Source organism: Esox lucius, chromosome 4 (genome assembly GCF_011004845.1).
Source record: "Esox lucius isolate fEsoLuc1 chromosome 4, fEsoLuc1.pri, whole genome shotgun sequence".
Classification (NCBI taxonomy): Eukaryota; Metazoa; Chordata; class Actinopteri; order Esociformes; family Esocidae; genus Esox; species Esox lucius.
Genome location: NC_047572.1, coordinates 20,560,676 through 20,585,781, shown reverse-complemented (window position 1 = coordinate 20,585,781; position 25,106 = coordinate 20,560,676). Strand labels below are relative to the sequence as shown.

The 25,106-nt window shown below is 42.4% G+C and overlaps 1 protein-coding gene across 5 annotated transcripts in view; it reads right to left on the bottom strand.

Moving 5' to 3' along the window:
* si:zfos-2326c3.2 (mitogen-activated protein kinase kinase kinase kinase 4) overlaps window positions 1–25,106 on the bottom strand; it is a 56,510-nt gene that overhangs the window by 22,496 nt on the left and 8,908 nt on the right. For 2 of the 5 annotated variants that reach the window (XM_010899364.4, XM_020046021.3), the window contains exons 3-18: window positions 22,020–22,076; window positions 19,720–19,845; window positions 19,012–19,122; window positions 18,033–18,123; window positions 17,746–17,876; window positions 16,148–16,202; window positions 15,130–15,208; window positions 14,319–14,491; window positions 10,330–10,402; window positions 9,732–9,939; window positions 8,959–9,090; window positions 7,235–7,300; window positions 5,339–5,533; window positions 4,859–5,065; window positions 3,129–3,260; window positions 44–111 (exon numbers count right to left, since the gene is read on the bottom strand). In XM_010899364.4, coding sequence (XP_010897666.2) covers window positions 44–111; window positions 3,129–3,260; window positions 4,859–5,065; window positions 5,339–5,533; window positions 7,235–7,300; window positions 8,959–9,090; window positions 9,732–9,939; window positions 10,330–10,402; window positions 14,319–14,491; window positions 15,130–15,208; window positions 16,148–16,202; window positions 17,746–17,876; window positions 18,033–18,123; window positions 19,012–19,122; window positions 19,720–19,845; window positions 22,020–22,076 — 1,904 coding nt within the window. Of the gene's footprint in view, window positions 1–11; window positions 1,920–3,128; window positions 3,261–4,858; window positions 5,066–5,338; window positions 5,534–7,234; window positions 7,301–8,958; window positions 9,091–9,731; window positions 9,940–10,329; window positions 10,403–14,318; window positions 14,492–15,129; window positions 15,209–16,147; window positions 16,203–17,745; window positions 17,877–18,032; window positions 18,124–19,011; window positions 19,123–19,719; window positions 19,846–22,019; window positions 22,077–25,106 lie in introns of those variants that run through there. The other 3 variants (XM_010899384.5, XM_034291751.1, XM_010899394.4) reach the window with 3 other exon arrangements.

Genomic DNA, 25,106 nt, shown 5'->3' with positions numbered 1-25,106 from the left:
TACTACTCATTGAAAGTGACGAGTGATGTGGTGGGAAACGTACCTCGACCCATTCCGGTGATGACTCATCAGCTCTTTGCAATATAATTTTGATGTTGTGCGTTCCGGAACCTTCAAAATATTATTTTGACACGTGAGGGTACAGTACACGCGTGGCTGAGCATCAACACACGGATAATAAAGTACCAAGACCACATATTACAACATTATACAAGACAACATGCTAGTGCAGATCAAATTAACGACATGCTGTAGCATATAAGATCTGATCCAGTTGGGCAAACTGGTCTGTATAACTTACTACAGAACATTTGTCTTCCATAACAGTATTCAGTAGGAGTATCCCAACTGATTACATTAGAAGAAACCCACATCCAGCAGGCACTCAGGCCTTGTGATCATGTGACTCACAATTGTTCTTAAAGTAGTCGCTAGAAGCTGTCAACCTTTTCACCTTTCCCTCATGTCACTTTATTACTGTGGAAACTACGCCCATTGAAAGAGGAAGTCATTCTGAAAATACCCATCCGTGCCCTACTGACAAGGCATCTACAGAGATTACTGGCAGTTTGATGACTCTGGATTTCACAAGTACTCTAACACTTTCTGTGACATGAATGCACGTTAAGGATCATTAAAGCACCCGCCCCTATCTAGCACTAAATAACCTAAACAATGTTTTTATCAGAGGAAGTGGTGCTGTATGTTGTGACATTGGTTATTGAAAACAGAATGAGTCTCAAGTTGTCATGTGTTTTTAAATTAGTCATGGGTGCCATGGGAAGCCAGGGGCAGTGCCAGCCCTGTGCTAAACATTCAACTTCCTTTACAGTGGCATGACTAACATTACTTCACAAACAACAACAATGATAATATCACACATATATTAGAATAACAGTTACAATAGTCACACACAATGCTACAAATCACACACAGACGCACACACATACAAACAGAAACACACACTCTTGTTTTACTATACTTGTAAAGACATTTTTTAAATTCCCATAAAAAACCTTAACCGTAAATCTTAACCCTGACTGTAAACATGGTTCAAGACTGTGACAAAATTGTTGGTTTTTGCTATCTCTTTTCCTGGCTTTTTGAGTTACATTTTCAAACGGTCACATCTGCATGTGCTTTTTCAAGTTGATTTTTGATTTGGTATAAATATTAACGTGAATCATTCTTCTCCTAATATCAAAAATGTCTATTTTGCAAGTTGCATATGTGAGCCACTCTGTCCACTCTTCCAGACAAGGGAGTAATTGTGACAACATCCTTTTGGCACGTGAAACAGGTATTCTATCTAAGCAGCTACCACCTTGTGCAATGTTTTTCCAAATTAAATTGCAAATAAGGCAGAACAATAGAGCAAACTGAGTAGCTGAGGATGGAGTTATCATGGCGAAACTTAACATGTCTGTAATTTGACATTTAAAATGTTCAAATCAGAAATATTTCAGAAATATTTTTCAAAAAAAAAGCTCCCTCTCAATCCAATGTATGCTGAAGACAATATGTGCTTGAGTTTATTGGCATCATAGCAAACAGTATAAAAAATATACAGAGGAATAAGATGCACATAGAATAGGGGAAACCTGTCAGTGGCCTTATTAGTGATAGTAGTTCATGAATGATTTTGTATTTTTCTAAATGATCTGCGGTTTGCAAACTATGTGCTCGTCACAGTCACAAGCGGTTGTTAAGGGAAACACTTCAATCTAATCACATTGAAGATGCAACTCATTTTAAAAGCATTAGGAAATATTCCTTTTCACACCTAGTAGTTATAAATGTACCACATGTAAACCACATGTTTATACATATAAAACATCTCAACAATATAGAGTCATGACTTGAGTTTTCAGTTTATTGTCCGCTGGCAGCCGGTCATGGGGTGCTTTGGCTGTTACAGACTGAAATTAATCAAATCAGTCAAAATATTTTTTGCTTTCACTGAACGAATCAAATATCAGAGAGATCAAAAAGATTTGAACTCCCTATCACAAGTCCTTATTGGCCATGATGAAAAACATTCCACTAACCTTAACCTTAATATATGCTGCTAATATGCAGCTAGCTATGCAAAATTGGCTTATCTGCTTTAAAAGATAAACATAAAATCTAATAAGATTGTAGGAATAAAATATTATGCAAAATATTTGTCTAATTCTATTTATAAAAGAAATGCGAACAAATCATATGGTGGTGCCAAAGAATTGAAGATTCAGAGCCACCAGTGGAAATGTTAGTCTGCAGCCCTGCTAAACCTAAACCTTAACGCTATTCTTAATCCTCAACCTCGTTATAACTAGAACCTTAACCTCATTATAACTAGAACCTTAACCCCAAATCCTATAAAAGTGCTTTTTATAAAGAGCACCGGCAAAATGTTTGCCATGGATTACTATACTGGTGAGGACTCGTTCTCAGTAGTTATAAACATATACACACAATGTACGCAACCATAAAAAAAAACAGAGGGTAACCATCAATAAGATAGACAGACTGACTGACTGACAGATGGTAACCATCAGTTAGATAAACAGACTGACTGACTGACTGACAGAGGGTAACCATCAATAAGATAGACAGACTGACTGACTGACAGATGGTAACCATCAGTTAGATAAACAGACTGACTGACTGACTGACAGAGGGTAACCATCAGTTAGATAAACAGACTGACTGACTGACTGACAGAGGGTAACCATCAGTTAGATAAACAGACTGACTGACTGACTGACTGACAGAGGGTAACCATCAGTTAGATAAACAGACTGACTGACTGACTGACAGAGGGTAACCATCAGTTAGATAAACAGACTGACTGACTGACTGACAGAGGGTAACCATCAGTTAGATAAACAGACTGACTGACTGACTGACTGACAGAGGGTAACCATCAGTTAGATAAACAGACTGACTGACTGACTGACAGAGGGTAACCATCAGTTAGATAAACAGACTGACTGACTGACTGACTGACAGAGGGTAACCATCAGTTAGATAAACAGACTGACTGACTGACTGACAGAGGGTAACCATCAGTTAGATAAACATACTGACTGACTGACTGACAGAGGGTAACCATCAGTTACACATGTTGAGATAGTGTGACCAACCTTTGGTGGACACTCCACAGGGCTTGGCAAGTCCCAGAAGACATCATCGGACGCAGGAGACATGGGAGTGGTGGCCATGTCCGACATAGAACTGCTGTGAGAGGCGTCTCGACTGGAGCGGAGATTAGCATTCTGAAATGGAGACTTAGTTTAGATCCGGCTATTTATTTTGGGATACATACAGCTATGGTTTAGATTACTTTCTTTAGTGACACATTGCTCCACTCCCAAGTGGCACTCTGTTTCTTGTATGGTGCACTACTTTAAAGCAGACAGGGCCATGGTTAGTAGCAAGGTTAGAATAATAAACTAAAACTAGGAGTGAAACTACACAAAATAATTTTTGGCAACTAAATAAAATAAGATACAGAATATTTGTCATAAACGAAGATTAAACCAGAACTAACTTTACATCCAAAATTAACTAAATACAACTATTTTCTGTTATTTTCCCTTTAAAATTTTTGGGAAATATCTGGGATAGTAAAACATTACTCTGGGAATTCTGAGGATTAGTATTTGGGCTGGTTTATTGTTTGTTTTACTCAAGTCAACTACACAGAACACAGAGAAGCATGTTGTTGCCTTCCACCAAAAACTAACAGGACTGAAACTGACAAGGTACTATTTAAAAATGAAACAGAATGGAAAATAGATACTAAATGAAATTAGCTAAAGCAGTTTGGAAACTGACTGAAGTCAACTGAATTCGAAAATGTACTTTTAAAAGGAACCATTTCTTTTCATTTCAACCATACAAAAGCAGAAAATACAAATTACATTTCAAAGGGTATCAGTAAATTCAATCAGTACATTTACATGACATTTATGCACTTATGAATCCATACATATCCAACCTGGTCCACATGTGAACACACAACCTCTGGTGTTGCAACACCAGGCTCTACCAACTGAGCTACACAGAACCAGATGAAGCAGCTGACTGGTAGGAAGTGTATTATAAAAGGAATACTGTAGGTCAAATTTGGTTTACAGCTTCTGTACAGTAGTACAGATAGTATAGCAGTATTAGTAATTCTTAGTAGTATTAGTAATGATCCAGTGTAGCTCGGTTGGTAACGGATGGAGCTTGCAACACCAGGGTTTAGGGTTCAACTTCCACGTGGGAGCCAGTATGGAAACTTAAGAATTGTCCAAACAACAATTCAGATTCAAACCAACTCTCCACTTATAGCGCTAGAAGGTTACACTTTCATTCGCGAAAGCTGTAAAAATGATATTTTTTGATATTTTAAAAGCCCAAAAAAGGAATACAGATTGCATAAAGATTCTATTCACTGCTCAGTGCTATAATTGATCACTTTAGTATTGAAAGAGAAAGCATACTGTCCCTTTAAAAACAGCTGACAGAAACTATGAGTACAAAACTTGAGTTTGAAAAATTGGTTAAAAGCCTTGACACACTTTAGATTTTTCATCTTACAAAAAGTTATATAACTTCATAGTACTAGGAAGAAAACACATTTTACAGACAATTCCCATCTGAAAGTCCCTCTGACTGACACAATTGAATTGCATATTCCTCTGAATTGTGTGTTACATCTTGTCTCTTTTCGGCAGCTTTTTTATAAGAACTGCAAGAAAATGTAAAGTCTGCATGGTAGGTATTTACCAGGTGCACCGTGCACTGTAGAGCCATTTTATGTACGCGTAGCGGCAAAATGATTTTCCAAAGTGGGGGAAAGCTGTGGATGCACTGAAGGAGTTACCTGTTGTATGGCAGCCCTCTGCATGGCAGGTGTGCAGGGACTGGAGCTGCTGCCGGAGCTCAGCCGGGGATTGACCTGCTGTGGTAGGGGCATTCCAGCCAGCACTCTGTTCAAGTTGCCGTAGTTCCTGTCAGAGGACTTCACCCTCTCCATCTCTATCTGAGCAATCCTGTTCATCTCCTTCACCCGCTCCCTGTCCATCTCCATCTGAGCCACATGGACAAGGCTGTCAGAAGCAGAACCCTGGACACTGGAGCCAGACCGTATTGTCGATACTGGAATACGATATATTACTAATAACCCGAAATGTATTGCAACATCTCTTTCAGAGACACTTGGATAGCTGATGGAAACCGACAGGCAAGACAAATGCAGAGACAGACAGACAGACACGGGGCAAGACAGAGAGGTAGCGGGTAAGTGCGGTGGGGACGGTGGAATCGGGATGGGGGGGGGTGGGGGGGTGGTGGGGAACTTTACCGCTTTGCGCTGGCTATTTGCGGGGCAGTAAGGTGTGGCGCTGGCAGCCTTCTGGGGCTCCCTCTGTTTGTGCCTGTGATGGTGCTGAAGCGAAAGCAGCTGCGTCTGGTCTTTGGGCAGTGTGCGGTGGGACTTTTTACCCTGCTGGGGCGGCTGCAGAGGATGAGGCTGTGGAGGCGGAGGCTCGGTCCTCCTCTACACACCGGCAGACAAACACAGGACACGGACGTTCAGCAGCCTCATCCCAAGGCCGGCCGCACTGCCCCAGACAGACACATAACATGGCCATGTGGCCGATGCGGAGGTCTGGAAACAGCTGCTTCCAACCGTGCCCCTACTGAAGTGAACAGACCCAGGGCCTGCGTGAGCCTCTGCTCTCAGGGGAAACTGAAAATGCAGTCGATTAACCCAGTCCTGACGAGACACCTGGACCAGGTATTACAGGAGGAGCACTTCCAGGCATAATGTACAATAAAAAGCGCACAAACAAACACACACGCACACACCTGCAAGAAGCACACAGACAAGCGTGCGCACACACATACAGTAGACAGAGACAGACATAAACACGACATCTACAGAAAGTCTTATTATAGGAACCCCCAAGGACACGTCTTCTACTCTGTCATGCTACTTCCCATCAGACCCAAGGTTGAATGAGATTACAAGGTCACACTTACATAAGAGCACAATAATGAGAAAGACAGGCCAACAAAAATCCCCTCAACACCTAGAATCTAACGTTTTTCATCTACGATTTATGATAAATTGTAATTGTATTTGCTTAATCAGATTAAATGAAAAACAAATAAGACCCTTGAATTAATTAAGCATTTTCACGCTCTTTAACCTGCACTGACAGACATGAAGACAGTATTTTTCTCCAAGTGCATGCACGCATTTAAAGACTAAACACAAGCCATGGGATCCTATCATGGGGATCAAGACTAATGTTTCCAATGAGGATATTGTGCAGCAAGACGCATAAGTAATCTATTAAGTTTCTGGGTGTTTAAAACAGCATTGGCCTTTTCAATCCACACTCTAGTGACAAACACACAGGGTTCATTTCATCCCAATAAACATGAATGCCTTGCATTATTCCTGCTAAGCATTTAGCTTAAACATTCCTTTCTATTGCTCCTCAAACATATTTTCTTTACTTCACAGTAGGGGTTTTCGCATAACAAACAGATGCAATCCATCGCTCCGAAATAGGATTCCCCCTGTGAAAGCCATTAGATGCAATGTTGCCTTTTAAATCAAATTACACCTTTTAGTACATAATGCTAACAGATTAAAAGTCAAACTGAGCCTTCAGAGTGCTTTAGTGTTATTTCAACTGTCTCTATGTTGCCCTGGCAACCTTGGTTCACAGTCTTTTCAGTTAGTCTTGCATCTATACCATCACTGTGTAGTACAGTCTCTATGTTGCCCTGACAAGATTCACTGTGTTTTCAGTTAGTCTTGAATCTACACCATCACTGGAGAAAGTGGCCTTTAGCTGACAGATGTTAAGTGTGGGATAGAATGAGAAGAATTATTAAACAGGACCTGTGGTACAGCAGACACAGCATACCTCAAGATAGTAACACGTTCCTGAGCTTGCAATCTGCCGCGGTAGTCTAAACATGGCATTTTCCACACTTTTCTACTTTCTCTACTCCTTCATTGAGAGCACGAAATATACAGTTGGATACTCCTGACTGATGTTCTCAAATTCTGTGCATTTCATGCAGAACCAGCCGTAATATCCCCCTTTACACTGAGGCACCCCATCCACGCTGAAACAATTCAATCACCAGCCCAGCTTTTATACAGAGTCAAGTGATTCCATGTTAGGGTTTGATGCTTTATGTTCCATGCAGAATAGAAAAATCAGATGGCAATTATTACCTGTTCAGCTACAGGAGCAGCATGCCTTCCTCCGGCATCAATCCTCTGCCTGCCACAATCCCCAAACTAACAACGAGAGACAGAAAAAAGACATGATGGCATCAAGGTTTCTGACTCACAAAATCTAATGACTGAATCTTGGTTAAAAAAAAACTAAAATATTCAGTGTCTCGCTGGCTTGCATAAGGCTCTTAACCCTCCTCTTTTAAATATTTAACCATGAAAATCAGTCCACAGGAGTCTAAAAGGCCCTGATAGAGTGAATGACAGAGTCAAACTGATTCTGGTTCTTCCCGTTTGGGTTACTCAGGAAGGGTTAAAACATTCTGCAGACCCTACGTTATATGGTACATCTCCAGATGCACATCGGATGCTTGAGATGAGGAGGCATGAACCCATGTAAGCCACAGCTGAGACAGGCGGAGAGAGCGGCACAGCCAGACAATCAGCCCCTCTGACCATCTGTAATTAATTAATAGCCGGGCCACTCTCCAAGACACTGTCTAAACTCATTAGAACAGCCTTCTGCAACCCACTCACCAAAAGAAACACCAAGCACGGAGCAGGGAGTCAAGATACGCACACAGCAGGAGTCCCAAAAGGTTCCCTATTACCTACATGGTCCGCTATGTTTGAGTAGAGATGCACGGGGAACAGGGGAATGAGGGGAACAGGGGAACGAGGGGAACAGGGGAACGAGGGGAACAGGGGGAACAGGGGAACGAGGGGAACAGGGGGAATGAGGGGAACGAGGGGAACAGGAGAATAGAGGGAATAGGATGCAGTTGTCTGCGCTATTCTGCATGGGAATAATTCAGGGGGCTACATCTCAGCTCATGGTACCCTGAACAGACTGCAAAGCACCACACAGCTCTGTGCCTGCTCTCTGACTGTAATACAGTCAAACTGCCTGCCCTGTCATCTCCTGCATTGTTCTGCAGGCAGGCAGGCGGGGCTTATTCATAGCCAGCCAACTGGGAGAGATTAATTAACCCAAGTGTTTGAATTAAAAAGTCTAATTAAAGTTCCCAAAATGACATGACAGTTCCCTCTACCTGGGCTATGGGATGTTGTAATTGTCACTGACTTCTGGCCATGGCAGCCAGCCTAGCTCAGACTTCAATAATGGAAAATGTTAATACAGAAGAAAAAGGGAGAGACGTTTAATTATTTTCTTTCAGGATGGTCCCAAAGGCAATTTCTTTCTGTGATCTTTCATAGCATTTCCAACTTCATCAGTGGATTTAAATGCCACCCAGGTGAATTTAATCACCTATAGGATGAAACCTGAGACAGGTAAAAGTGCTGTGTCAACACACTTCACATTCATATACAGTAAGCAGTTTTTGTAGAGGAACATGTTTAGAATGTTAACTTGCAAACGGACAGAAAATAGATTTGGATCCGGTCACAAGGCATTTGTCATTGGAAGTAACCTAAAAACCAAAGCAGGTCCAGTCCTGAAAAAAACAACAGGGTTATGTAATGTGTTTTAAGACACCGACTTCAGAAACGATATCAGCCCAATACCATCTTGTTTTGGACTGACACTTTCAGCACGTAGCAGACTGCTTCTCAAAAGGCAACTGAATTAGTCTTATTGCAGAAGACCCCAATTTATATCCTCCTCAGGTATGAAGCACAACAAACCGTCTAATCTGCACAGTGTTATGGCTTCTGCCTGTCACATAGAGCGATGTGGGAAGATCAGATTTTCCAGCTACCTGTCTCTTGTCAGTTCTCTTGCTCCTCTCATCCAGCAGACTGTTGTCATTAGCTTCAGTATCGTCCCTCCACTGCATCTCTTGAAGCTCTGGCCACTGGAACCCAGAATCCTGTAGCTGCCTTCTCTGCTGCTGTGACACAAAAACAACAACAACAACAACAACTGAACATGGTATTACCTCATTAAACACACTATCATATCCTGTCTCTGACAGTTTAGTCTGACAGCACAGGCCAAAACAGCACATGACATTCTTCTGTATCCATGTGAACTATACAGCCCCAACAACAAACACGACAGGACACACCAGAGCTGTGTATTCAGACCATACATAAACACGCCGGTCCTTCTTAGTGCAAAGCACACTACAAAACAGTATCACTCCCGAATGCAATCCCCTTTGTATTTGGAAACCACAATAACATATTGTTCTACAGTATAACACAATTCTTTGATTTGTTAAACACAAAAGAGCATTCATCATCTGAGGCAAACAATAAAAGACAGGGAAAGATAGATAGAGAGGGACAGATAGAGAGACAAAAAGTGAGAGGGACAGAGATATAGATGAAAGAGACAGAAAGAATAAAACCGAGGGGGGGGGGTGCAGAGATAGAGAGGGACAGAGAGAGACAGAGAAAGAGAGAGGTTAGGTTGGAAGAGAGGCCTCAAGCCAGGCAAGCTTATTTGCTTGCCTGGGCAGCAGGCATTGGTCCTGGCTGCTCTGGGCTGCTTAAAGGGATGGACCGTTAAAACCAAAGAGTGTCTCACATCTTCCAGCCTCCGTCGCTGCTCCTTTTGTTGTTGGATCCTGTTCTGCCTCTCAGCCAGCAGATGCTGTTTGTACCTCTCCTGGTCCCGGAGCTGATGCTGAAGGACCTGTTGCTGCCGCTGGGCTTCAGACCTGCTCTTGTTCTCCTGCTGCAGACGCAGGAACTCTCTTCTCAGGGTGGACTCCCCCGGTAGGTTCACTATGGAGCTGGGACCACAGAGAGGACAGGACAGAGGTGAAACGGTGACAGCCGGGTGAAACGGTGCAGTGACTGATGGCAGAATGTTACACACAGGACAACACATGCACAAAAACACACACACACAACCCCCACACACACATTCTTCTGTCCATAGCACTAAAAAAGTTCCATATTCTTTGCCATATGGTGCCCTGTGTCCAGCTAAGGGACCACAGAAGAAGGAGCATCTGGGGTCACATTGCTGCCTTCATTGACATGCCCATGCATTGACACACAGCGGCCTGTCAGGCGAACATCCTGGCCTTTAGTATGTGACCAGCACAGCCTGGACTCCGGCGTCACAGAGGGGTTCAGCTGGCTGTTTCACGCAAAGGACATTAACAATGTCGTCATACCTCGGTTCACCCTCCTCGTCGTTCATCTCCTCCTCCTCGTCCTCGCTGCCACTGTATTCATATTCCGGGCCCTCTGTGGATGATGTGACCAGTGAATACTTCAGTCATAAGGGATCTCCACTGACATACAGTGGGGAGAACAAGTATTTGATACACTGCCAATTTTGCAGGTTTTCCCACTTACAAAGCATGTAGAGGTCTTTTTATCATAGGTACACTTTAAATGTGAGAGACAGAATCTAAAACAAAAATCCAGAAAATCACATTGTATGATTTTTAAATAATGAATTTGCATTTTATTGCATGACATAAGTATTTGATCACCTTCCAACCAGTAAGAATTCCGGCTCTCACAGTTTTTCTTTAAGAAGCCCTCCTGTTCTCCACTCATTACCTGTATTAACTGCACCTGTTTGAACTCGTTACCTGTATTAAAGACACCTGTCCACACACTCAATCAAACAGACTCCAACCTCGCCACATTGCCCAAGACCAGAGAGCTGTGTAAGGACATCAGGGATAAAATTGTAGACCAGCACAAGGCTGGGATGGGCTACAGGACAATAGGCAAGCAGCTTGGTGAGAAGGCAACAACCTGTTGGCGCAATTATTCGAAAAATGGAAGAAGTTCAAGATGACGGTCAATCTCCCTCGGTCTGGGGCTCCATGCAAGATCTCACCTCGTGGGGCATCAATGATCATGAGGAAGGTGAGGGATCAGCCCAGAACTACACGGCAGGACCTGGTCAATGACCTGAAGAGAGCTGGGACAACAGTCTTTAAAGAAAACCATTAGTAACACACTACGCCATCATGGATTAAAATCCTGCAGTGCACCCATGGTCCCCCTGCTCAAGCCAGCGCATGTCCAGGCCCGTCTGAAGTTTGCCAATGACCATCTGGATGATCCAGAGGAGGAATGGGAGAAGGTCATGTGGTCTGATGAGACAAAAATAGAGCATTTTGGTCTAAACTCCACTTGCTGTGTTTGGAGGAAGAAGAAGGATGAGTACAACCCCAAGAACACCATCCCAACCGTGAAGCATGGAGGCGGAAACATCATTCTTTGGGGATGCTTTTCTGCAAAGGGGACAGGACGACTGCACCGTATTGAGAGGCGGATGGATGGGGCCATGTATCGCGAGATCTTGGCCAACAACCTCCTTCCCTCAGTAAGAACATTGAAGATGGGTCGTGGCTGGGTCTTCCAGCATGACAACAACCTAAAACACACAGCCAGGGCAACTAAGGAGTGGCTCCGTAAGAAGCATCTCAAGGTCCTGGAGTGGCCTAGCCAGTCTCCAGACCTGAACCCATTAGAAAATCATTGGAGGGAGCTGAAAGTCCGTATTGCCCAGCGACAGCCCCGAAACCTGAAGGATCTGGAGAAGGTCTGTATGGAGGAGTGGGCCAAAAACCCTACTGCAGTGTATGCAAACCTGGTCAAGAACTACAGGAAACATATGATCTCTGTAATTGCAAAGTTTTTGTACCAAATATTAAGTTCTGCTTTTCCAATGTATCAAATACTTTTGTCATGCAATAAAATGCAAATTAATTACTTAAAAATCATACAAAGTGATTTTCTGGATTTTTATTTTAGATTCCGTCACTGTTGAAGAGTACCTATGATAAAAATTACAGACTTCTACATGCTTTGTAAGTGGGAAAACCTGCAAAATCGGCAGTGTATCAAATACTTGTTCTCCCCACTATAACTATTTACAGTAACTAACCACACTGTCAACATAGAAAGACTCATCCTGGTTGTATAATTAAACAATGAAAAGTAGTGCATCAAGCAGTTAGGGTGTTTGAAGGTAAACCTAAATCTAGGACCTGCAAGACTCTGAGATTGTTAAAACAGAAGAGGAGCTCAAACAGATTTTTTCAATCTGAATATGGGTGTTCTTAAGAGAGTTGTCAAATCAAGGTGGGGTTTCAGTGCAACAGGAAGCGTCAAAACCATAAAATACAGACTTCTTTCAGACTGTGTTTCCAACACAATGAAATGGTCAAGAAAAGAAAATTAGAAAATGTTGTTTGAAATGTACACATATTTCATGAAGACAAACAAAGATGAAGAACATTTAGTGACAAAACTAACTGGAAGTCTGCTTTTCATTTCCTTGCAGTTCCTATCTTAACATTTGGTTCTGATTTTAAAGGGTGAGCAATTTAACATTTAGACTTTATTATTCTATTATACAATGCCATTTGCTTATTTGAAGAAAGGAAACAATGATATTAATGCAACTTGTTTTGCCATGAGACGTAATGGATCATGATGAGAGAATATTAAGGCAAAATTACCTTCAGGCAAAATTACCTTAAATTATGATACAACTCATTCAAATATCTTCTACTCATAATGGTTGAGGCAAATACAGTATCCTGTCCTGCTTGCTAGAATTACTGTTGGTAGAATGAGTGCTCTGCTTGTCAACGCCAGTCAAAATGTCTTAAACTGGCAAATGATCAGACACAAGTCAAAGTCAAAGAAATACTCCAAAAGAACTCTAATTCTGCACAAGAGAGGGTTCAAAGTAACAATCATTTTCAGAAACTTGAGAAAGCGAAATGACACCAAGATATAAAAACACATTGTTGCACAACACACATAGGTGCTGTTATTGTTGTTTAAAACAATCAGGATGATGTGATTCAATACTCCAGCAGTTAAAAGTTTGACTGCCTTGTGTTGGTTGCAGCTCATTTGTTTAAAAAAGTATTATTTATACATTTTACTGGGCAGGTTGACTAAGAACACATGCTCATTTACAGCAATGCCTTTATTTTATGATGGAAAAACTGTACTATACAATAGGCAGACATACTGCAGCTTCCTCTCTCTGAGCAGGGAAAGCACCAATTACTGTACAAAAACACAGTGTCTCCCATTCAGGTGTCTCAGGTTTACCCACATGGAACTAAAACTTATGTTTCACTTCCTATTCTGGAATTGGATTGCGTACAAAATGACTAAACAGCTTGGCCTGTTTAGTAAAACTCATTCTTCCTAGTGAAGCCTCAAGAGAGATTATGAATTAGACTGACTAAGAATTAATGTGTGAGAGTGTGCGTGAGAGAGAAAGAGGAAGGAGAGGAAGGAGTGGCCGGCCCCAGAGAATGGGCATCTGTTTCTAATTCCCAGTCAAACTCTAGTAGGTTATGAAAACAGAGTAATGACTCCAATTGTTTCTGCTATGTTTGGAGCATATATCAGCACTATATCTAACTACAGTATTGGCTGTGCTCTAAAGGGTCATCTCTGTTCATTTGACCAGCTAAGCAAAACGCCAACCAACAAACCGTCGGCGCAGGCCTCGGAAACCACAACTTTGGTATCACACAAACCCTGGAGGCTGGTAGGGCAGCAGGCTGGGAGAATATGTCATTATGTGGCGTTAGGAAGAAGACGGAGGGAGGGAAGCCCTGATGGTGTGGTGCAGTCTGGTAGATGATTAAACACTGCCTCCTCCGAGGCGCATTCCTCTCACATGACACTAGTGTGCAGTCCTGCTGCTGTCTCAGAACCCAAAACCCACCACATTACCAGTGAATAATGGAGACCGTCATTACAGACTAATGACAGTCATACAGTAGCCTCTCCCTGGGCCTGGAGACATTAAACACAAATACAGACAGAGAACCGGGAGACAAGATTGAGTATCAAAATGCCTTTTTAAGGTTGGGAATCGGCTGGAAGACGGGGGGTGAAGCGCATGATAGGGGTGACGGGGGCTGGCAGACGGGGGAGTTGGATGGGTAGGGGGAGTGAGGTTACTGAAGGAGAGGGGAGGCGTAGGTGATGAAGAAAATGACTGGTGTGGTGTCTTGTTCTCCTTTCTTGTTTTCCTGAACTTGTCCTTCAAACAGTATCACACAGGACTAAATTACATTTGATCTTCTCCTTGAGTGCCAGACTAAGCATCTGTTGAGTGTGATTAGGTCATCTCTGCCCTCCTGTATGGACAACTTTGGCTCACCTTTGTCTCTCTTCTTTCTAGTTCTGTCCAGGTGGTCTTTGAGCATGATGCGGACTTGGCGTTCATTAGGCAGATCTTTGATGAATGAATGTCTCAAAAGGGTGTCCGTAGCGGGACGATGGAGGTAGTTCTTCACCAGACAGCTCTCCACAAAGGTTAGGAACCTCTTAGACCTGGAGGGGACAGTCATTTAAACACAGGGTGATAGAAAATAGAAAAGGTGAACTGGACATTTCTTCATATTCTCTTCTACAAACAAACTAAACAGCTTATTTTGAGAATGGAGTAGCTGTAGGGGTCTGTCCTCTAACACAATCATGCTAAAACAACACATAGAAACGTGACCATCAACAGTGTGTGAACCAATGAACAGTATACTAATGCTACAGTACACTAAAACAACACATAGAAACGTGACCATCAACAGTGTGTGAACCAATGAACAGTATACTAATGCTACAGTACACTAAAACAACACATAAAAACGTGACCATCAACAGTATGTGCACTAATGAACAGTATACTAATGCTACAGTACACTAAAACAACACATAGAAACGTGACCATCAACAGTATGTGCACTAATGAACAGTATACTAATGCTACAGTACACTAAAACAACACTGAGACAAGGGCTGAGTAAGGGACATTGCTGTGCTGCAGTTCTGTTGGCGGTTGTGTTATTAGAGCTATATAAGCAGAAGAAATAGGCGATGTGAGTTTTGGCCACTCTGTGGAAAACATTGTTGCTGTACTACTGATGCTGTGTGGGGTGTGGTGTCTAAAAGCAAGAGAAGCCAAGCTGTCTTACCATTTCCTTGATTTGAGCTTGGGGGGCGGGTTGCGAGGAATGAGGAACAGGGCTCTCATCGGATGCATGTCACACAGGGCTGGGAACAGAGACGGACAGAGACGCACAGAGGCAGACAGACAGAGACAGATGAACAGAGATAGGCAGTGACAGACGGACAGAGACAGATGGACACAGACAGACACAAAGGGGGCCGAGGTTATAAGAGGCTCCACTGTGCCCCAATGGCATGGCAGGGGATGACAGAAGTGCTCCACAGGGAGGTCAATGTTAGGCCAATTGTCCTCAAACCTCTCATCTAGGACCCTCAGAAATTTCAGAATGTTCTTCTAGCCCTAACTAGCTCTATTGTTTGCTAATTAGTCAACAAATTGATTCAGGTGTTCTAGCTCTAGAAGGACCGGCTGAAAGTCCCTGAGAAGAGGTTTGAAAAATTGTGTTAGAGTCCTGTGACCTCTGGCCTGCTTACAGAATGTTCATTGTAAAATGTGTCTACACACAGTCCCAGCTATAACACTGTTGTTTTTAATTCAGTGGTGAACTCTCAGTCATGGTGCAACACTAGGCTTGGCAGACACCAAAAAGTCATGAGTTTCTCTCATTTGTTTCTTGTTTTTTCACCCAAGGATTTTCAATTTCAAGATGGAATAGAACTGTCTGACCTCACTCACTTCAACATGAGCCCAATCACTTTCAATGACACTTGGATTCATTCCGTGACTTGTTATATGGACTGCAATATCTGACAACATTGAGAAGTCACTGACACAGAAAGAATTAAATCTCACAGCAAGTTAATCCAACAAATCTCAAAACAAAAACTTTGTAAGACTGTAAACACAGCACAATGATGCAGGATACAATTACAAGAAATGCTTAAAAGAAAATAAAACCATATAATTACAGTAGAGCAAGAAATGGTTTGGAAAACCTCCAAGTCTAGGATAGAGGAGTAAGAAAAGATGGTTGTTGAGACCAAAATGTGCGGACAGAAGAGGAGGGAAGAATGAACACTTACGTGGTGCTCCTTCAGCCATCTCCAGAGCCGTGATTCCCAGAGACCACAGGTCACTCTACAGAGGACAGATCAGATCACATAAGAAAGATCACAAACCTACATTCACTGTACAAATATGTTCAAAGTTGAGGCCTACGCAGGACTAATCTGGATTTGTCAAACACCACGTTTGATTAAGTTCTGGTTCCACACGTGTTTTGAGATGAGTTTGGAACTGGAACAAAGACTCTTATTCAAAATTACCAGGAAGTCTATGGGTGAAATCTCCTCTCCTCTCGCAAAATCTGAAAGATGCTAACCTAAGGGCACTGGAACTAAAGCTTCTCGTTCTCATGCAAACCGTTGATTCATGACAGATTTTAAAGTATCCATTTATTGGCACTTCTACACATATATTTATAATATTTAAGATTTCTATTCATACTGTCCATAATTCCATTACTATGGAATTGCTGCTAGTTTCATTGTTATGTATATTTTTGATATTATTTTTGCTTTATATTTTTCTTAATGCCTACTGCGTAGCTTTTGCCATGTCACAATAATTTCACTATTCAGAATGACTCTATGTTATTTGGTGCATCTGACAGAAAAAAATATTTGGCGGTACCGCCTTGATTGGCGGTAACTTTCATGTTTACATGGTTTGTTTATGAGAGATTAGTGCCAGATTGACTCTTTCCACTTAATTTGTTATCAAGATAGACCATTGCTTGCTTTATAAGGTTTTATTTTCTTGTAATTTCTTGTAATTGTGTTGCTCAGTGTTGCTGAGTTTGGATAGGTGAATCTTGGACAGGAAGGCCTGGTTTCAGGAGGCCTTGGTCACTCCTTGTGGTAGATCAGGACCTTCAAGCTCAGTAATGTTTGTCGGCCGGGGAATGGTCTCCCCTCTAGCACGTAGGTGCCGGAACAAACTTCCTGGCTGAGCGTGCAGTGAACTAAGAAGCAGAAGGTTTCATTCATTAAATGTAACAAACCTGCTGGGAGGTTTTTGTGGTGAGATGAGGCTATAATCGCAAATTGCACAACACATGAATGGGAGAGAAATTTACGAATTGAGAGAAAAGAGCCGCAGCCTATTACATATTAACCTGCTACCCATGCACTCATAGCGCACAGGCAGCCTCCACTTGCCTCGCAACACACACCCATTGACCAGACCATGTAGAAGATAGGAATGAATGAACAGTGTTAAGTAAACATGATATGTTGACAAAAGAAAATGAAGATGGTTGTTTTGAAGTATGTGGGACATATGACAAATTGAACACCAAAGATGTCTGTCAGACCGCTCTGGGTATGCTGCTTAAAAAGTGTCTCCAGGGGTCCTGCTAGACCTGTGTGGTAATGAAGCCAGGACAACTACAAAGTAACCAGCTGCAAAGGAATTGTGAGATTTCACAACAAAATCTCCACACAAATTGAAAAACCATTCAAGAGAATTGTACTTCCTAAAGTGACTGAAATAAAACCCAAGTTTGCGTAACATTTTTCTTGTGCAAATTCACAATCCTCTTACAGCTAGCTACACAGTGAATCGATCTGGTTTTCTTTTTTTGTGCAACGCATTTCTAGTTAAGATGGTTGCCTCTTACCCTGTAGTCATATGTAGAATCTGGGTTCTCGTCACAGGCAATGACCTCAGGGGCCATCCAGTACGGAGTACCAATAAAAGTGTTTCTCCTCCCTATCGTCCTGTCCAGCTGAGCACTCACCCCAAAATCAACTGCAAAAGACAAGCCACTGTGTTTGAACAGATTACACCACACCCACAGGGGAAGAGGCAGGTAAACACTGATGTGTCACTGACACCTACTTTGAAAAATGTCCAACAGTGGCAATGTGGGTTGGTGAACTTGTTGACCCTATCTGTTGTCCTTACCCAGTTTGACCTCTGCATTCTCAGTCAGCAGCACATTTTGGCCTTTAATGTCTCGATGAATGACGTGGTGTGAGTGGAGGTGAGACAGGCCCTGCGTTGACACACACACATACACAAACACATACAATGTCAGTACACGCACGCGCACTCGCGATATCTCTCAGAGCTCGGAAGCTAACCAACAGGGCATACACAAGGAGCACGGTATTCACTGCTTCAAAGGAGTGAAAAATAAATGCAGGAAGTGTGATATTTAAGACAATTACTTCACAGTCTAACGCTGCTGTCTATTGCAATGTTCTCACCCCTGTGAGCCAGGGTCTAGCACTACCAGTCAAAGACTGGCCTAACATACAGCAATGAGATCTCACTGTTATATGGATACCCTTGAAACACTAGGGACTAAACTACAATGTTGTACCTGTTTCTGACAGCGATCATTTCACATGGTTACAAGTGTTGAAGAGGGTTCAAACAGGAACCACGCAGTGGTAAAAGTTTGGGGCTAGGATATTTAAAGAAGTGTTTTTTTTTTGTTTGTTTCCGCTTGCAATGCAGCTCTTGTGGCTCAGGACGTACACTTTCAATTCATGAATTTGGTTGGTGCTACTGCTAATAATAAAGGCAGGCTGAGACAGAGGTGAATAGTGGGTTGTTGTGAGAAATGACTCCATGAGCCTTCAAGAACATCTCAGGTTGAGCAGAACTTTGCCCAAATATGAATCTAGGTCTGCTAGTCCGCTAATGGACTGACGGTGGTGACTGTGATAGTAAGCCGCTGCTTCCTTAAAATTGACCACTATTTGTTTTGGGGACCTGGTTGAACGTCTCATAGTGAAGTCTACATTTTGTGATCTTTCTGGATATAGGATGAGACAAGAGAACAGTGTCTGAAGTCATTCTTAGGAACTTTATATTTCCCCAGGGGTTTCAAAAGACAGTCCTTGTTAAATGGCTTATATTCAGTAACAGAACTTACTCGGAGGACCTCCCTGCAGATGTAGGCGATCCAGTCCTCCTTCAGGCAGTTCCCTTTGGTCTTCTTCACTAGGTCAGTCACTGAGCCTGCCCCACAGTACTCCATCACAAGCTACACAGTCACAGAGTCACAGAGCCACACACGTTTGTTTTTAGTATCTTTCCTAACCCTCATGCTAACCTTAACATAACCCTAATCTTCAATACCTCAATAAATGAACTTCAATAAATGAGCCTTCATACCTAAACTTAATCTAACCCTGATGCCTAACCCTAACCTTAAACCTACAATTAACCCCAATACTAACATTAAACCCAATTGTCAGTTTTAGCCTAAACCTTAAACCCTGAGCTGGAGCTTATTCCTTGTGAAGAGCCAGCTTAACGCCCTTGTTGGGACCAATTTGTCAAGTTGGACTACCTTTGTGGGGACTTCTAGTCCTCACACGCATAGTAAAATATGGATCACACACACACACAAACCAAGGAAATGGCCCAGACCGACGCCAGTGGTGTCACTATTACCACACACAGTAAGTCTTATTATAGGGACATGCAATACTCCTGGCACAGGTCATGGGGCCAGGTTTTTTGGAGCGTATGAAAATTAAAGAATGTGTAAGAACAGACATACACACACGGTCCCGATAAAATGTGTTCACGTGAAGAGAAACTGATGCAGAGAGATAAAGGGAAAGCAGCGACTCACCCAGAGCTGGTCATCCTGACCTGCAGGACTCTTCTTCACAAAGGCTCCGTAGTACGTAGCGATGTTCCTGTGATGAGAATACGTCTTCAACATATTTATCTCTAACTTGATTTCCTCTTCCTCTTCCTGCCAAAAAAGATGGACAGTAAAATGTTTAGTTATGTCAAACTTCACATGTACAGGCAGGCCAGAACTCAGCTAACACAACCCAAAAGGACTGGGCCGGGACTGGGCTTGCCATATGGAAGAGATGTGCTGTTAACCACGCTGGACCTGCCAACACGCATGACAATCAAGAGACACAGCAATGTCATCACCGCGGTTCATTCACTACCCACTGCGGCGTCAGAGCACAGAGTTCATTTTAGCATTTGTGTTTGCGTTGAATTGGTCACTAAGGCTGTGTTCCTTGAATTTGCCCCCTTCCCATACGCTCCAGTGACATGAGACCAAGGAAGGGCTCATGTAGTGTAGCATGTCGTTGGCGTGGAGACTACTCTTTAGACTAAGTAGTGTGTCAGGGGCCTGAAGGGGAACTGTGTGTGTGAAGCTTAAGAAAAACAGAACACACACATGCATTTCATTTCCATTCCCAGGGTTTCTCATAGCGTAGTACGGTCTAAGGTCTGTAACAGGACACTGATTTTCTGACAGAAAAAAACATGTCTATCATCCTTTTGCTTTTGCCCAGAATATATAAGATCACCCAATGTGCTTCAATTTGGTCCAATATCTACATTGACTGTTAACTTGCTAGTTTATTTATAGGGGCTGATAGTTTGTCTGGTTTGTTATGAAAACAATCCCCACACTGCTCTGCAAAGACATCCATTACATGCTCATAAATGTGCTGGCTTTTTTTGTGCAATAAGAAATAGTCTACCACATAAAAACATTTGTGGAAAATTGTCTTCTCTAACTTTCACTAAGTGGTATCAAGCAGTTTCTCTCTGCTCTTGTATTCTGACCCGAGACACAGAGGCATTTGACCTCACATACAACTGAGTGACCTCTTTTAAAGAACAGTATCTGTCTGTCCTGTCAAAGGTGACAAATGCATGCCGCAAAATGAAGCTTTTTTTTCACTTGAAATCAAACCAGAAACACGAAGATAAGACATTACTGCTTGGAAAAGACCCGGCCCAGCTGCTCTCTGTACAGGACAATGACTCAATCATTGGGTCGAGGCGAGCGACCGGGCCATGGGTCGAGGCGAGCAACCGGGCCGTGGCTGGGCCCTGAGTCTAGGGCCAGGCGGCCTGAAGAGTTGGGGGGGGGGGGGGGGGGGGGGGGTAATGGAGGAGGAGTGAGGGTGGGGACTGGGGGTGGAGTGTGGGGAGGGAAGTACTGGAGAGTAGGAAACCAGGGCCCTGGGCCATCAGAGAGGGGCCACTCAGTTCTACAGGAAATCTCCTGCTATTATTGCTCGGGGCAGATAGACAATACAAGTTGGACAGGAAAAGGGAAAAGGCATTTTTGTGCTGAGAAGAGAGAGATTATTGTCTGAAAGTCTGGGGTGGTGCTGTTATCTCTCTGGGGTGTGATATGGTGAGCTCAGAACCTCAGACACTCTTTACGTGTTGAGCCGACACAACACCTTTAATATCAGCTAGCAACGCAAGGCTGGTCTAATAAAAAAAGGCTAGATCAAAACTTGAAGATTGGAGAATTAATATCAGTTTTTATGTTTTTAGGATCAAACTGTGCTTTATTAATGAACTGTGTCTAAAATTCTCCCCAGAATGAGTAGTGGAATAATCCATTTTTCTTCATGCTGTGTGTTTTACTTCAGTTTCCCAAATGTCAGAGTTTAGTTTAAAATTAGCCTCAAAGCCAAATAAAAATGTGATTTAATTAAATGTTTGGCCATGTACATTTCATGATATTGTAATAATTCTCCTCTGTGTTCTTGTCGCGGGCCAGGAGGGCCAACTCAATCAAGAAGGTAGTCTCATCATCAGGTAGATTTATTGCCCTGAGGTGAACGAGATGATTGAACTTTCACTGAGCAAACATGGCTCCTGGTGTTCTCACCTGCTGATTGGCAGCTCAAGATATAATAACCTTTGGTGCCCTATGCTAATGGACCTTATTTGCATTTCTTCAATGAAATCCTTCCTTTGTAGAGAACCTCTGATCTGAGTTTGATGTGATGAAACCTTGGGGTCTCGTCATCGTCGCTTTCCGCTCCTCCGCAGAGTGGCCGTGACCACCCCCCCCCCCCACCCCCACCCCTCCCCGCGTATGTTAGGGTCACCAAGGAAGAGATGGAGACAGGAATCAGGAAGTTTGCAACTTACCTCTGTCACGTCCATGACCTTGATAGCAGCCAGCTGTCCCGTCTTTACATGTCGCCCCTGTCGAGATACAAGGACAGTAATGGGGACAGTTAGGCACAGAACCACAATCAGCTGTCCTTGATGGCTGGGAAAATCAAGGGGCCTCAGAGGCTATGACAGTAATTACACAGTGTGGAATTACGTTGTTTGGATGGCAGATTTGGTATCGTCACCTGAGATGTTTAGGTTATAAAGTCACTACAGAAGTGTCGCCGTTTCACGTTGAGCACATTTCATTGAAACCAATCCCAGCTGTTAACCCAGAAAACACTAAAGCCTGAATAAAAAAAGTGTGTCCCAACATCTGACTGGTACTGTATATGGAGGCTGCCAGAAAGAGTAAAAGATTGGTTGGAAGATCAGTGAGGTGCTACAGAAAAAAATTGAAAACGTGTTTGTCAGAACCTGAGGAGCGGGAAACTAGGTACAGGAACTCTTAAAGCAATTATTTGTGAAAAGTATGTAGAGAAAATGAAACATGGACTGAGACGAAGCAGTACATGTCTCACTAGACTGACCTCCATTGTTTGTTTATTAAGAAAATGGCTAGTTCAATTCAACACAATGTACTATTGTCTGCCCAATATCGTACTTATGGAGAAATTGAGTAGCTGAAGATATCACAAAGTGCTGTTATCCACATCAGAGACCCCACTAATCTGGAGAACAACTCTCATAATATTTTATATAACAGCACTTTATTTCATATATTTCTCATTTGGCAAGCACAGTTGAACTCAGTATGGTGTAAGGCATATTGATGCAATACTCCTTGTGTTTCTGATTCAAAGAAACACTTTGTCTGTCCCGAGAACTGTTGCAATGAAAGTCAATTTGTCCCCTCCGTCCCTCCCACACACGCACACTCACATACACACACAAAATGCATTTCAAAACATATGAGTCAATATCCTATTTCCAAATCAGGAGTACAGCGACAACCATTCAGGTGGGACAATCACATAATCAATACAATGCATTAAGCCGACTCTCAGAAACCAATACAAGACGCCTGTAACACTTGCAGTGACCGCAGCTATCTCGTCCGTGTTCAGTCATAGCACAACAGGCTAAGGCAGATTGATGGTAGTCTGTAGCACTTTACCGTTATTGTGCAAATGAATTTGCCATTTTGACAGGCGCTATATATTTGAGTTACTTATGCACTGGTGTGAATGTAATGACTATGGGGTTATATTCTGCTCATGACAAACAAACAGAACACAAAACAATCAGTTGTCATCCAGTAACATGAATACCGTGGTGCAGTTCCACTCTAGATGCAGTAATCACTTATCCTGAAGAAGAAATGAATGGTGCTGACCTTTCATGTGTGAGTGTCCTCACTGACAGAATGTGACATGGCTGCTTGTTTGTGACACTCTGCACTTGTTGGAGATGGAGCTAATTGAGAAAGTTCTTCGCAACCAGTTTCCCGTGTTACAGCTTGGTAGTGCTTTTCTAAATTGATTTATTATTTATGAATTTTCACACAGCAAATTTGAAATCACTTAATGATCAATTAGTGAATATTCAAAGACCACCATACCTGTTTCCTGGAAGATTCTTTAAATTTTTTATAAAACTTTACCAGGTGTGAACTATTCACTTTACCAGGACAGAACTGCCCTCATTAGTCAGATGTATTTAATCTCAACAAAACAGGTGACACACCGTTTAAGGTACTTTTATGTAATAGTAAGCTGCCCACTACAATCTAGGTTAAAACCTGGACTATGCCCATGTGCAAGACAAATTAGCCAGCATTCCCCAGGGTGGGTCGGAGGTATTGTCAGTACTGATTTCATGGTCACATCAAACTCTAGCGACTCCTTCTGGCGGCTTGGGCGCTTGCAAAGCTAACTGAGGTCATTAGGTGAGGGAGATAGTCCTCACGCAGATTGAACTTCTTTACCTCTTAGTTAAGCATTATGGGAAAAAACGAGAATGCCTAGGAAGAAGGCTTGCCAAGATCTTAAACTCTCCTAAAGCAATTGGGAGTCTTACGCAATGGACGCAGAAATCGAAATGGTGGAAGGGAGAAAAGGGTTTTGAAAGGGGTTAGGGTTATTAACGAACACTGAATCTCTTCTAATTCCCAAGTTCCTCTATGCTAAGGATATTGCCAACATCCATTACATCCAAGTGATCTAAAACAGACATCCCAACTCCAGTTTGAAAATCCAGATCACACCAGGGAAAAATGTAAGTATATATTCTCTATTAAAAACAATGTTTCTATCAGTAGCTTGCTAGTACTGTTCCAAAATACTTCAACGACAATGAACAATGAACTTATACCACAAATGCAACTTGCAGAATAGCACCCATCACAAACTGTTATTCTACTCTATGTGGAACATTACTCACAAAAAATGTGTAATAATGATCCAATCCATAGATATAATTGAAACAATACACTAACAAACAGTAGTGTCTTTGTGGATAAACCTGTTGACAATTGCATGACTTTACCGGCACATGGTTATATGGGATGGCTGTATAGACTGTAGCACGTTACTGGAACTAGAGAGGTTTGGTATGCCACACAGGGTCCTCTCCAAATACTTCCGATGCACCATAGATAGGCATCCTGACTGGCTGCATCCCGGCCAAATATATAAACCGCTCCAAATAGGACTGTCCCTGTGTGTAGTTTTTAGAAAAACCCACGGCTAGAACTTATTTTGGGGTGTTTTTACAGTCTCCTTAGATAATTATGACTGACTGGAAGTGTTTAAGGACTTAATTAGGCATCACAAAAGTTTTTGGGAAAATTTGCAATGGGAGAGTTTAACCAATGATGTACAGTATCTCACAAAAGTGAGTACACCCCTCACATTTTTGTAAATATTTGATTATATCTTTTCATGTGACAACACTGAAGAAATGACACTTTGATACAATGTAAAGTATTGAGTGTACAGCTTGTATAACATAACTCAACACACAGCCATTAATGTCTAAACCGCTGGCAACAAAAGTGAGTACACCCCTAACTAAAAATGTACACCCCAAAGTGTCAATATTTTGTGTGGCCACCATTAT